Genomic DNA, 14,095 nt, shown 5'->3' on the forward strand with positions numbered 1-14,095 from the left:
GTCTCGCCAGTAGAGATAATGAATAAATTAGAAGAGTTGAAAATATTTCAAACAAATATCAAGCATTCCTCAAATACTTGAAATCATTAAAATAATTACCGGTATTGAGCAAGATTTTTTTATATGCACAACATAGTTTTCAAGGTATTAATCAACAATTTATATGGAAAAATACATCTTTATTCAACAAAATTACAATAGTAAGGTGGCTGTCGATAGTGTAATTGAAATCATGAAACATTAATAAAAATGTATCACTGTAAATGCATATTTTATTATTTGATTGCAATCGGTACAGTTGAAGTATCTGACGTTGCTGATGTCAGACGACAAATTATATTGAATCACTTTTTTTTTTAATTCAATCATGATGAGAAATCCACATCATATCCGCTACATTAGAGTACATCTTCAATTAAAATTGACATCATGGTTAAGCTCCATTTCCAAAATGTATTTGAATTGATTGAGCTTCAACGTGAATTGGTTTATTTTCCACTGCGTCAGAATGTACCTATTCTTATCAGTTTCAGAATCATCTCTGAACGGTTACCAATCATATGTCTCGACTGGTATTCCAGTCTGATAAGCGCCATATGAACTAACGCCTGATAGGACACCGGAGTAAGGGAGCGTCGGCCTCACTTCTGGTGTCTTATTGGTGTCCTACTGCAATACGAGACTTGAAATTGGAAAAGTACATATAAGAACTGATTTATAAAAACATGTAGTACCATTTTTATTTAAAACATTTTAAAACTTTGAAACATTTCAACTTTTTTAAATAAAAAGGATACTACATGTTTTTATTAATTTTCATAAAATAGCCCATGAAAGTGAAGTGATTTTATAAGAACTGATCTATAACATAATGTACAGTGGTTTCTCCTCTTTATTCATATGTTGTTTGAATATGTGTCGGCTTCAATGGAGTACTTAATTGGAGAACATCATTTACTTATAAGAAACTACAATTTTTTGCTTGGGTTTTATAATATGAGAGAGAGTAGAACGTTCGGAAGTTGAAAATTGAATCTAGCTAGTTCATGGTTAGTAAAAAACACTTCTACACAAAAAAAAAAAGAATTTGAATGGAACCGATGAGGAGGAGTGGAAGGAAGGTATAATATCACTCATGAAATCACTGGTTTCTTAATTTAACAGGAGCCTGATGGTTTTAAAGTATTTTGAATTTGCAGCATACAAGGCATAAAGTGGTACCTATTTCTCCTATAGTAGGACTTCTTAATTTACAAGCTCTAGATATTACAATGAAAATCTATCCTTTATACAGAGTATTCTGAAAAAAGGTGCCCATAAGTCAGGACGTGAGGAATGACTTATGAGCACCTTTTTTCAGAACACTGTATATTGAGATGGAAATTGATGAGAGGTTGCATTAATTAAATGCCAATGAATAATAATTATTGGACAAAAATCCAAATTAAATGCTGTCAACCACTCCGAAGACTTCTATTACTGTAAATAATATTGACAACAATATTTTTTTGATAGAAGGTACATAGAGGAAAGATAATATACTAAGAAGCTAGCTACCTCTGTAAGATATATGGATACTTATTCGTCTATGTTGGTTAGCTTTTATCAAATTAGAATCTGAATTGTCTTTTTTCTCTTTAGGTCTATTTTTGAATATAAATATAAATCTGATTTATACTCAGATTTATATTTTTATTTATAGAATCTCCATCTTTAGTGGGGTGGTCCTAGAAAACAACCCGTAACTGTAGGATGGGACTATAATAAAACGTGGGTCTGTTGGTAACCACACAATCACACTATAGCTGTTCTCCCTGTTGACAATATTTGCAGTGGCAAAAGTCTTCGTGGTGGTTTTGGCAGTATTTAATTTGAATTTTCGTTTGAAATATTTCGTTTATATATTATGCTTCATCAAGTTTTGACACTAGAATGACGACTTGTAGACTATATTATCAAGGTACCTAATATATTGTAGCTACATTGGACTATATCAATTGGAAGTATTCATTTACTCAGTCAGTGAGTAAATATTTCATATTTTATATTTAATATAGTCTGAAAGTCGTTATTCTAGTGTCAAATGAACTTTATTCTATATTGATTCAGTGATACACAATTATCTTTTTAAATCATTTTGTAGAGGATCTACAGACACAGCCCAAAGCTGTTCCTCCCCCGAATTTTGATTCATTAAAATAGTTCAGAAAATAGGTTATGTTTTCTTCATTTTATGAAATTAACTCGATGGCCTTTTAGGCTGGTCACACACCGATTACTCAAGACAAGATTAGTCACGTTTAGTCACAATACTTCACATAGTTTCTTATGACGCAACACACACTGATTAGTCATTGCAATTAGACATGCCTCCATAAGCAACTATGTGAAGTATTGTGACTAAACCTGACTAGTCTTGTCTTGACTAATCGGTGTATGACCAGCCTTGAGGATGGATCAGACTTGTTATGACAATCGAGTTATGGTATTTCATAAGACCTATTCAACCTGAAGGTTATTGAGAATCCATTCTTGTCCAGTTTTCCTATAAAATGAGTGATAGGCTATTCAGTAACCAGGATGTTGTTGTTGCTGTGCCCATAGGGTGGGATCGACCATGGTGCCTGAAACGAGGGCGACTTTAGTCTCAGTGTCCACCACGAAGAAGATGAACGGATGCATGGCTAACACCTGGTGCTGTACTTGCGATGGTGAAGCGTCTATCCCTGTAACAAATAAACGGCTGTTAAAATTGCCAAACATTTGTAAAACAAGATAGAATAATAAAAAAATATGGTACCCTTCCCATATATCATAATAAAACACTTTTTACTTTTCAAAAAACAACACAAAAACTTTACAAAATTATTAGAGAATTAAAAAGCACTATACTTTTTGGGTTGTTCAGTTTACAATCAAATTATAGGCTACTTTCGATGATATTTTAGTTTCGGAGCAAACATCGAATAAACATTCAAAAATGCAATAATTAATTACCTACATTATCTTTTTCCGTTAGGGCTATACTCTTGAATAGAAATAAAAATAAAAATGTAAGTACCTTTAATTACTCATCTATTTTATTGCTATCCTTGACAAACTGCGAGTTAATAATTCGTTTTTGAACTATTATGACGACACTACAGTCTAACAATAGTTCAAAAACGAATCTATTAATTACATTCAATGCAATTCAATACTTCCATTAACAACGTTCCATTTCTAAAATTGAATAATTTTACGGTAGTCCATATTCTATAAATAGTAAGTATTATAATTAATAACTAAATGATTCTATTATATAATTATTCCAGAACAAATTGACAGTTTTTTATAGAATTACTAGTATCCTAGGCTTTATTTATATACCGGTAATTATTTATTGAAGACAAGACTGGTTTCTAGTAAAATTCTTTGAGCAAAGAATAATTTAAAAAATGGATTATATTTTTATGTACAATTTTGAGATGGGCTGGGTGATTTTTAGTACAAGGCTGAGCATTGCATGTAACTGAGGTAAGTAGATCAACAAATTAACACTTGGTGACTGCTACTGAAATTTCGTTTGTTGTCCCCGTGAGAAGTGGTTCAGACGCTGCTAATGTCCCTGTGTGTGGGGTTTTCCACTACTGACGACGGTCACTAGTGGATGCTACTATTGTCCCAGTGTGCAGGATGCTTAAAACTATCAAACCATTATGAGTTTCTGGCATTTTTCAATATACAAATGAATTTTATTAGAATTCGATGAATATTCATTGCATTATGCATCCACGCAGAAACTAATTTATTCTATGCCATAATCCAAAAACAATTTTAATTAGCCGAAATAAGACTGGAAGTCATTGTTTTTCAATAGTAGCTTATCCATTTCTGAAACAGTAGAGATAATAAATTGGTACTTGAATAACGACACTTGACTTCTGGACAGTAAGAAGTCAATACTCATACTGACATTGTAACTCATATTGTGTTACTGTACCGTACAGTATATTATTAGAAAGAGTGGACTGAGTAATATAGAAATGAATTGATTGATTAATTAATTGAGTACTTTATTTATGTAGATTACAATATATACTGGCTTATACATTTTTATACAATAGCTTACAATACATCAAAATTATAGATGAATTTACATAATATAGACTAAGAAAATAATTATTGAACTGTATATGATATGAAAAAGCAATTTGTAATATAATAACTATAGATAAGTATATTGTTATGCATCTACATAAATTGGTGGAGCTTTGGACATATCAATGTCCATTCTTCGGATAGAATATTAAAAATATCCTTCCCACTAACTCTACAAAAAATGAATCAGAGACTTACTGAAATAAATTAATCAGATGAGAGTAAATTGATGGTACGATAGAAGTAAATAGATATATACAGGTGGAATAGCAGGCTACATATATAAAGTAGGGTATTATTGAATAAGCAGTAGTATATTTGTCCAAATCTCCAAATTATGATTAACAGTACGGTATACAAAACAAATAGCTTTTGTATTCTAGAAACAATTGGTCAAATTCTGCTCAGATTCAACAGACCTGAATAGTATTTAACACCTTTAGTCAACAACAATGAGAGGAAATTAATCTTTAGTGAAGGTCATAATGAGAAGGAATGTAGAAAATTACTATTTAGATCCAAATCCTCAGAAGGAAACTAGGAGGGCTAACTGAACAATTAATTCAGTTTGAATAGGAATAAATTAATACGGAACGGTAGGCCTAATTATAATTTTTGCCGAATAATAAAACAGTAGCAATAAGTAGTCCAAAAACCAAAACTTTTTCATCTGATTTCACAATGGAATAGAGCTGCTAAGAACAAAAAACTGAAAACATTAACGATTGGAAAATAGCTGTATGGCAGTATTTGTGTAGTTGAGAAGTTGATATTGTGGTAATTATTCATATTGAATGAAAACTCCTAGTTAACCTCGATAAACTAGTTTATCAGAGATTGACAATGGTGTAATAACCGAAACCGGTCTTTCTAAGTATCAATAAATCTGTGGTTTTTGACAATTTCTTAGTCTTTATCATTCTCTTGGTCAATTTTTAATTATAAATTATTAAAAAAAAATCAATTTTTTCAATTACTTAGTCTTTTTCTCAGTCTTTTTCAGTATGACAGTATCGTATACTTGAAAACAAAGCACAAAATCTTATCACATAAATTTTCATTTCAGATTCGTGAAAAGACTGAATCTTTATTTTATTTTCTCGTATAAAAATGCGAGCTGTTTTATTATAATATCTCGTGTTGGAGCAGACAAAGGAAGTTGCAATTCTCATTTTATCAGTATTGCCATCTTTCAGTCAATTTCAGAACACTATTAAAACCTACCTATATAAACAACTGGTGCTTTCACACCAGGTGAATAAAGTTATTCAGAAAATTTGATTGTTAAATAGTTAACTACGGTTCGGCTCATAACTTTGAAAGATAATTTCTGCTATAATTAGAGTGTTAAATATACTGTGAGGGGGAAATGTAGAAGATTGGAAAAGGAAGTTACATCGAGACTTCTACAATTATTACCTACTCTAGTATAAATGCAGTGAATTGTAGGAAGATGGAAGATGCAATCTTCAAAAATGTTTTGCCAATATTGTATGAAGCAGTAGGCTACACTTATTAGTGCGATGTTTTTTGTTTGCTCTCGGCTCTCTATTTTATTTACATTATTCATAATACACAAATCAATTTTCATTCTTCTATTCTTTTTTAATTTCATATTTTATTTGTATGAGAAAAATTCCAAGTATACGTAAGCTAATGAATATTTTACAGTACTGTGAGTGTTAAATAACAGGTAGACGTTTGAAAATGAAAATATTTCAGCATAACTTAAGTAGCAAACACTCTAAGTGGCAAAAGTATTTCATGCTCAGTTTTTTATGTAGACCACGTAGAGTGTTTTTATTGGTTTTCAATCGGTTTCAGGTACTGAGTAATATATTAAATCGCAACACTATATTCAAATGCAAGTTGAAATGCGAATAAATAGAGTTTGAAGCTTCGTACTGTATTAAAATTTCAGTATTGAAGAGCCAATACCGAAAACTCACTGTATCTAGTCTAGTAGGGATTCCAAAATATGTTGTATATTGTATTTCTTATTCGTGTATTATGTTTTTTGGAAATAAACTGAATTGAATTGAATTGTATCAAAACTCGCTTCCTACATGAGTGGGCTCTCAACTCATCATGATAAGAGAGTCCCATACAAGGTGGGCTTACGGCTCATAGCTTGCAAGGCACACATCTGTGCGTAAATATATTCTGTCTTCCTCTAACATTAGTATGTGAAAAAGTATAAGCACAGAAGATCAAGAAGTGCCTCAAATTTCAATTACCGTAGTAAATTACTAACTTGTGAATTTAGTTTGCTTGCAAACTGTGACTTGTTAAATTGTGAATTTATTTTGCTTGAAAACTAACCTATTATGCTGCAAACTGTAGTACCCTTTTTATTTTCTCTGAGACACTAGAAAAGGGTACTAGGTAGTAATTTTATGTGATGAAACTTTTAAAAACTTTTATGTGAACTCTTTTGAAATAAATGTTTGATTTGGCTGGCTCAGGTTGGTTGTCAGAGTTTTCAGGTTGCACCTGATCAATTTCAGGGCCTCTGACATGATTAAGGGTTGGTTTCCGAGCTCGGGATTTAGCTAAGTTCTAGACTTTAAACAGCTGGAGTGAGAAAATTGGCTTTCTAAAACGGATAATACGATAGTCGTAGTTTTTATGATAATCTTTATTTTCTCATTTCTATAATTGGAAATGTTTTTCATTGAAGAAATGAAACATTCCTAAATAATACAAGATAGATGAAACTTTACACTATTTTCCCTTTATTTTATTTTGTGTTCAATTTTCTATAGTGAGGTCCACGTTATATTGGCAGTGGAGAAAGATAGGAGAGCAACGTTGCAGATCCTCTGTCTTGTCAATGCCTTCTATAGACGGTAGCTGATACAGGTTTATTGATGTAATATTGACGGTTCATTCTCGTTTAAAATGATCAATTATATTTTATTAAGCAAGAAATTAGACTATATTTTTCAATAACTTCATAATGAATAGGTATAATTCCATAACATAGTTTTTTAACATAATTTCATTACTAGGATCAAATATTTTCTTTGTTAATTATATTTTATTCTACATTATTGTTAAAAGACGATCTGGCAACAGAGCAAAGTGAGAATGAGATACTGTAGCGCTATCCGCTTTGTTTAATGATAGACAAGGATAGCAATACTATTGCTAATCAAACACTGCCATTATAACGTGGATATCACTATAGTTTTTCGAAATTTAATTTAAACGTGGACTACGCCCCATTTCGAAAAGCCAATTCTCTGACTCCAGCTGTATAGAGTATAGAACTTAGCCGATTCCCGAACTCGGAAACCGTCCCTAAAATCTATTGTCGATAGGTTCGTACCGTAGGCTACTCAAATTTTGGCCTAAGTATTTTATCAGTTGAGCATGTTACGGCGAATCGAGTAAGAATCGACTTAACGGATTTCGGGATGAATTTTCCATATCCGTGTGAAAAAAGCATGAGTTGACGATTCGTGTCGCACTGGCAGTGATTTGAAGGTCAGAAGATTCAGCCCATTAGTGATGCAAGCAATTGACGAAAAAATGATGAAGTTATCACAGTTTTTGTAGAAGAGAGGAGAGCAATTGAAGCGATCTAAAATAAAAACATGGATGGCGAATCAATTATTTCATCGCCACTGCTTTCTGGCCCGCTTATCGATTGGTCACAAACTAAACGAGGGTAAGCTTCGCTGAAGAAGATCAGGCAGAAGAAGAAAACAAAGAATTGACTAGAGGAAGAAGACTGACAAGAAAAAGAAGACACAACATGAGAAGAAGAAGTAGAAGACAGGACAAGTCAACAAAATATAAAAGAAGCAGACACAACACGTGAAGAAGAAAAATCTGGTGTGGCACACATGTGCCGGTTGCACTAAAGCCGGTTAAATTTCAATCGTGATTAATTATACGAGAACCAATCATTGAAGCATTTTATTCGAAAAAGCCTTCACTGATTGGTTCTCGTGAAATAAATCACGATTAAAATTTAACCGACTTTTGTGCAACCGGGCCTCACAACACTTTCCTTGCCAAAATATTTAATACATGATCAAATATTTCTCACTAGTATGTACTCTTGCTTCTTCTTCTTCTTCTTCTTCTTCTTCTTCTTCTTCTTCTTCTTCTTCTTCTTATTATTATTATTTTTTTTTATTATTATTATTATATTATTATTATATTATTATTATTATATTATTATTATATTATTATATTATTATTATTATATATTATTATTATTATAAAAAAAGTGAAGGAAATGAAAATCACAAAGAAATACAAATTTCTGTGGATGAATGGGGACAGAATAATGATTAAAAAAGATGAGACAGCTAGAGCAATAAAAATAATAAGGTTTGAAGATTTAGAAAAAATAATATAAAGATAATTAAAAGTTCTCAAGGCCAGGATATTACATTTACAATTTAATTAGTAGCTCAATAAGGTAAGTTACTATCTTTTCTCCCTAATAAATCTACCAAACAGTAATATTATAGGTATAAATAAAAATATAACCATAAAACTTTCTAGAAATCAAAATTTTTCAATTAAATGAAGAAGATTTGAATAACGACAGGGATTTCAGAGTATTTCAAGACTTGGATCAGTCCAAAGAATTTTTGAAGAAGAACAAGACAGTGAATGAACTAAATATTTTATGCACCAATATTAGATCACTCAGAAAAAATTGGGATACATTGAGAGCAGAAACTAACAGTATAATCAATGAAATAGATATTCTTGTGCTTAGCGAAATTAATATTAATAGTGAAGAAACAAATTTGTATGGAATTCAGGGTTTTACAAGTCTATTTAAATGTAGGTCCGATGGGAGAGGGGGAGGTGGATTGGGAATTTTTTACAAAGCAGGTATTAAAATTGAGAAAAATGAAATAGATTTTGTGTCTGCTGAATTAATATCTTTTAAGTTTTGTGATAGAAATACGACAATAATAATCATAGCTATTTATAGACCACCTAATCAAAATGTGAATTTATTTAATGAAGAATTAGAGAGGCTTTTAACATCAGAAAGAATGAGTCAAGAAAAAAATATTATCATGGTAGGAGATATAAATATATGTTACCTGTCAGATATGTATGGTTCGAATAATTATATAAGTGTACTCTACTCTTATGGTTTATACAATACTATACAAAAGCCAACTAGAGAGGAAACATATGGTAACACAGTTGTATCATCATGCCTAGATCATGTTAATGTAAAGTTAGATCCTAACAACTCTTATATTTCATTTTTGATTGAAAGCAAAATTGCAGACCATTACTGGACAGGGATCAAATTGTTAGAAACATGTACAGATGGTACACACCAGACTATGGAAAATGAATATAAAAGTGTCATTTTAACGGGGAGAGTAAATGAATTGATTCAAACTGAAAATTGGTGGCCGATTCTAGACTTAAGAGAACCATCAGATATTTATAATGATATAGTCATGAGGTTCGAAAATATATATGTTAAAAGTGTCATAAAGGTTAAACAAAAAACTAAGCAACTACATAATTCCTGGTTCAATGATAGAATTAAGCTGATGATAGAGAGAAAGAACTATTTATGGCAAATGGTTAAAAGAGATAAACATAATGTGGATTTGAGAAATCAGTTTAGAAACATACGAAATAAGTTAACAGACATGATTCGTAATGAGAAAAGGAAATACTATTATAGGGCTTTCAATGATAACTCCAACAATACTAAGAAAATTTGGGAAATCATCAATCATTTTATAAATAAGAAGAATAGGCCGTCTCTAAAGGAATCAATTAAGTTAAATTTCAATATCAATGAAGATCATCAAATTATGAACCTAACAGAGAAATTTAAAAACAGCTTTAAAGAAAAAATAGAAGAAATTACAACAGAAATGAACGGGCAACACTTTGATATAATACCACATTTAAAAGAAGGTAACTATACAATAGGGGATAGGATGAGTATGAATTTTAAAAAAATGAAAGAACATCAACTTTATAGTATCATTAACAAACTAAACAATAGATCATCTGCAGGACCTGACAAAATTAGGCCAAAAGATATAATAAATAACATTTTCTATCTAAAGCTGATCCTGATGCATTTGATTAATAGGATAATTGAAACAGGAAAAATACCTCAGCGTCTAAAAATAACACATCTCAGACCAATTTTCAAGAATGGAACAAAGAAAAATGTAGGTTCTTATAGGCCAATAGGATCAATCTCAGTAATTATGAAAATTCTAGAACATTTCATCTGTATGCAATTGAATCAATACCTGATCAATCAGAACATAATAAATGATGCTCAATATGGGTTTATTCCAAAAAAATCAACAATAGATTTATTAGAAAAACTAACAGAAAATATATTTGAAGCTTTAAATGACAATAAATTTGTCATAACTGTTGCAACAGATTTGACAAAAGCATATGATTTGGTTAATTATAAAATTATGCTACAAAAAATCAATAGAATAGGTATTCGTGGAAAGCTATTCAACTTGTTTGAAAACTATTTTGAAAATAGAAAAATACATGTTAGTATAGGTGAATATATTAGTACCGATTATAATCAATCCTGTGGACTTATTCAGGGCAGCATTTTGTCTCCTGTTCTATTTAATCTGTATGTAAACGATCTAGCTAGTCTCAGTTTCAAAAGTAAGGTGCTGCAGTATGCAGATGACAACCTGCTATATATGACACACACTGATCTAATAATGGGCATAAGATACATGCAAGAGGATCTCAATTTGGCTAATAAATATTTTTTCAACAACGGTATCAAGATAAATTCACAGAAAACAAAGGTAATTATATTTAGAAATCCTAGAATTAACGTAGGTTTGTACAATTATAAATTAATTTGCCATAAAGCAGAATGTCTAAGATATAATAATTTGAGAAACACATGCAGGTGTCAGCATTTGGAATTCAGTGAGAATATTAAGCATCTAGGAGTTGTTTTTGATGCAGACATGAAATTCAATTCACACAATAATAGGATGCTGCGAATTATGAAAGCTGCTTTATACAAATGCTCTAGAATTAGCCACTGTTTTCCAATAAATATTAAAAGAATTATCTATTTCTCTATGATTCAAAGTATAATATTCTATGGTATTACAATTCATAATTTAGCACCAGTGTATTTGAGACAGCCGTTGTATGATGTAGTTAGAAGAGTAGCAAATACATTATTTAATGGAGTCGAGCTTGGAATATTGGGTATTATGACACCAGAATCTCTCGCAAAATACACTGATTTGTCCAGACATTATTTTGAAGATGAATTAAGGGAAATAAACGAAATAAGTTATGGTTTGAGAAATAGGCTATTCAGAGCACAGCGTTATAATAATAATTATGGTAAGAACCTATTAAAATACAGAATCCCTTACCTGTTGAACGATTTGCCACCAGAATTAAAAAATTTACAAAGAAATGAAATAAAAACTAAACTTAAGAATTATTTTATAGGAATTGTTTGAATGAAAAGATATGTTGAAGATTATTGTTAATATTCTAATAGGTTAGTTAGTAGATAGGTTAGTTTGCACATAGTAGACAATAATAAACTGCACTGTACAATGGGAAATGGAAAAGAAAAAACTATGGATGAATAAAAAAATAAGAATAATTTTAATATTGTAAACAAAAAAGTGCTTTAGAAGCAGTTGAAAATGATTAAGAGAGTGTATATTACAGTTTGTAGTATAATAAATGTTTTTTTGGAGGATAGGTTATGTTTTTGTATTCTATTTCTATGACTGTGTGTGTATTGTAGAGATGTGTCGTTCGGTCATGACCCGTTCGAATTGAACGGGTCATTAAGGTGAACGAGTGATCCGGATCACATTTATTCAAAATACCCGTTCATTTGACCCGTTCATCAACTGAGGTAAACCCCTGTTTTTACTGTATTTACACATCAACTGTGGTGAACCCTTTTTTTTTTTGCTTGTTTATAGGAAAGCTATAGAAAATTAACCGTTCAATTGAACGGGTCTTTTTGAACGGGTCGCGGCAGTGAACGTGAACGACTGACCCGAATCAGTAAAGTGATCCGAACTTCCCATCTCTAGTGTATTGTAATATTGTTGATGTGCATGTTGATTCAGCTAGTCAGCTGTTCAAAGCCACCTAAATGCAAGAGACAATAATGTCTGCAAGGTTGATCACCGATTTAGTAGAATATAGAGTGACTAATGTTGTGATTCAAGTGGTAGAAATTAGAACTTTAATATCAAATCCCAGATAGAAACTATAATAGACTTTCAATTTAGTTTATTGAACACTTTACAAAAATTTTCATTTGTAGTATTTATAGAATGTATACGGTAACTATTATGATGTAGTATGAAATTTGAATACTCCTCAATTAGCTCTAAGCTAGAGGAGCAAAAAAACACTGTATGTATATGATACTATGTAACTTTAAATGAAATAAATTGAAATTGAAATTATTATTATTATTATTATTATTATTATTATTATTATTATTATTATTATTATTGAACCTTCTTTAGAAGGTTTTGGAGAATTTATATTGAAAGGGAATCTTCTTATCTTTTGTCATTCTTGCTTTTTTTTATTATTCTTCATTTGTTTTGTTTGTAAGATTTCTTTTTATAAGTGTATTTTTAATTTTTGTTTGTTATATTTTCTGTAATAAACTCCCTTCTTCTGGGGGTACCAGGACGAAGGAAAAAGAAAAAGGATAGGATTATTATTATTATTATTATTACTAATAGCCTCTTCTTTTTCTACTTCTTCTTCCAATCCTCTTCTCACTCCTCTATCGCCGCTTCCAACACTTCTTCTCCACCTTTTACAATCTCTCCTCCTGTTCTATATTCTTTTCCTTCTTTCTTCTTCTTCTTCTTCTTCTTCTTCTTCTTCTTCTTCTTCTTCTTCTTCTTCTTCTTCTTCTTCTTCTTGAAGAAGTACGCTTTTATAGGTGCAATCCTTCATTGCTTTATCTTGTTGTTGATAGTTATTTTGTTTCGTACATGCTTCTTTTCTTGTTCTATTTGAAGTGAAGAACTACACTACAACCTTTTTCGGATTATGTGTAACCTTATCTAAATTTCAGAGAGGAATAGCACAAGGTCACTTTATATTCCTCTCCCTATCATATTGATGATGTACTCATTGTATGAATCAATGAATAAGAAATAATTTATTGTTCTTGTTCTACTCGGTATTGTTCATTTCTTCGTCATTCTTACATCTTAGTAATCAATTTTTCATTGCTCAATAGATACAATGATAAATAAATATACATAATAAGTACTACCTAATGAGAAATAATATTGATGTTGCTTTCCATGATGAAACACTACAATAGCTTTGTTGTAGCCTTCTCAGGCTGATGAAGCTCCTCCTCAGGAGTTAAATGCATTCCTCAACACTCCAAGAAAAATTGAGTGTTTTTTCAAATATTTACAAGTAACACAGTGTCTGAACTACAAAAAAGTTATGAGAAATAATTTTATGTGATAAATGGAGTATGTACGTCCAACCTTAGTTATTTGTCTATAAAAATCACACTCAGTTATGGGTCAGATCTATATGGAATAAAATCTGAAAACTGACATTCGAAGAAGCTCTCATGAGAATCTTTCTAATATGATAGGTTTCGTTCTTAACCTTGAAAACAAAAGTGAAGTCAATAGCCTTTGAAATTGTCTTCTCTGACTTCCTTTCTATGATTCCCTGCGAAGCCCGTTTCTTTATCTCTACATCTGTAAGGTACATGCTCCGTTCACGGTCTGACGCATTTCTCACAGACCACTTCATCAAACTAAAACTGACATAATTTGCAATGCACAAGTTCGAGAGTATTCTCCACTTTAACTAGACTAAACAATACAGAGTGGCACAGCACACAGGGAAACGAGAAGTTTGGAATGTTAAGCCAGTTAAACACACATCGATTTTTGAAGAAAAATGGGAAAAA

General features: G+C 31.1%; 1 protein-coding gene across 1 annotated transcript in view; it reads right to left on the bottom strand.

Annotated features, from left to right (window-relative positions):
• Nucleotides 1-165: 165 nt before the first annotated feature.
• LOC111050465 (serine-rich adhesin for platelets) overlaps nt 166-14,095 on the bottom strand; it is a 67,107-nt gene continuing 53,177 nt past the window's right edge. The window contains exon 8 of the mRNA XM_022336802.2: nt 166-2,726. Within this exon, the coding sequence (XP_022192494.2) occupies nt 2,569-2,726 (158 nt within the window). The 3' untranslated portion in view covers nt 166-2,568. The remainder of the gene's footprint in view (nt 2,727-14,095) is intronic.

The sequence above is a fragment of the Nilaparvata lugens genome, chromosome 13 (genome assembly GCF_014356525.2).
Source record: "Nilaparvata lugens isolate BPH chromosome 13, ASM1435652v1, whole genome shotgun sequence".
NCBI classification, from domain to species: Eukaryota; Metazoa; Arthropoda; class Insecta; order Hemiptera; family Delphacidae; genus Nilaparvata; species Nilaparvata lugens.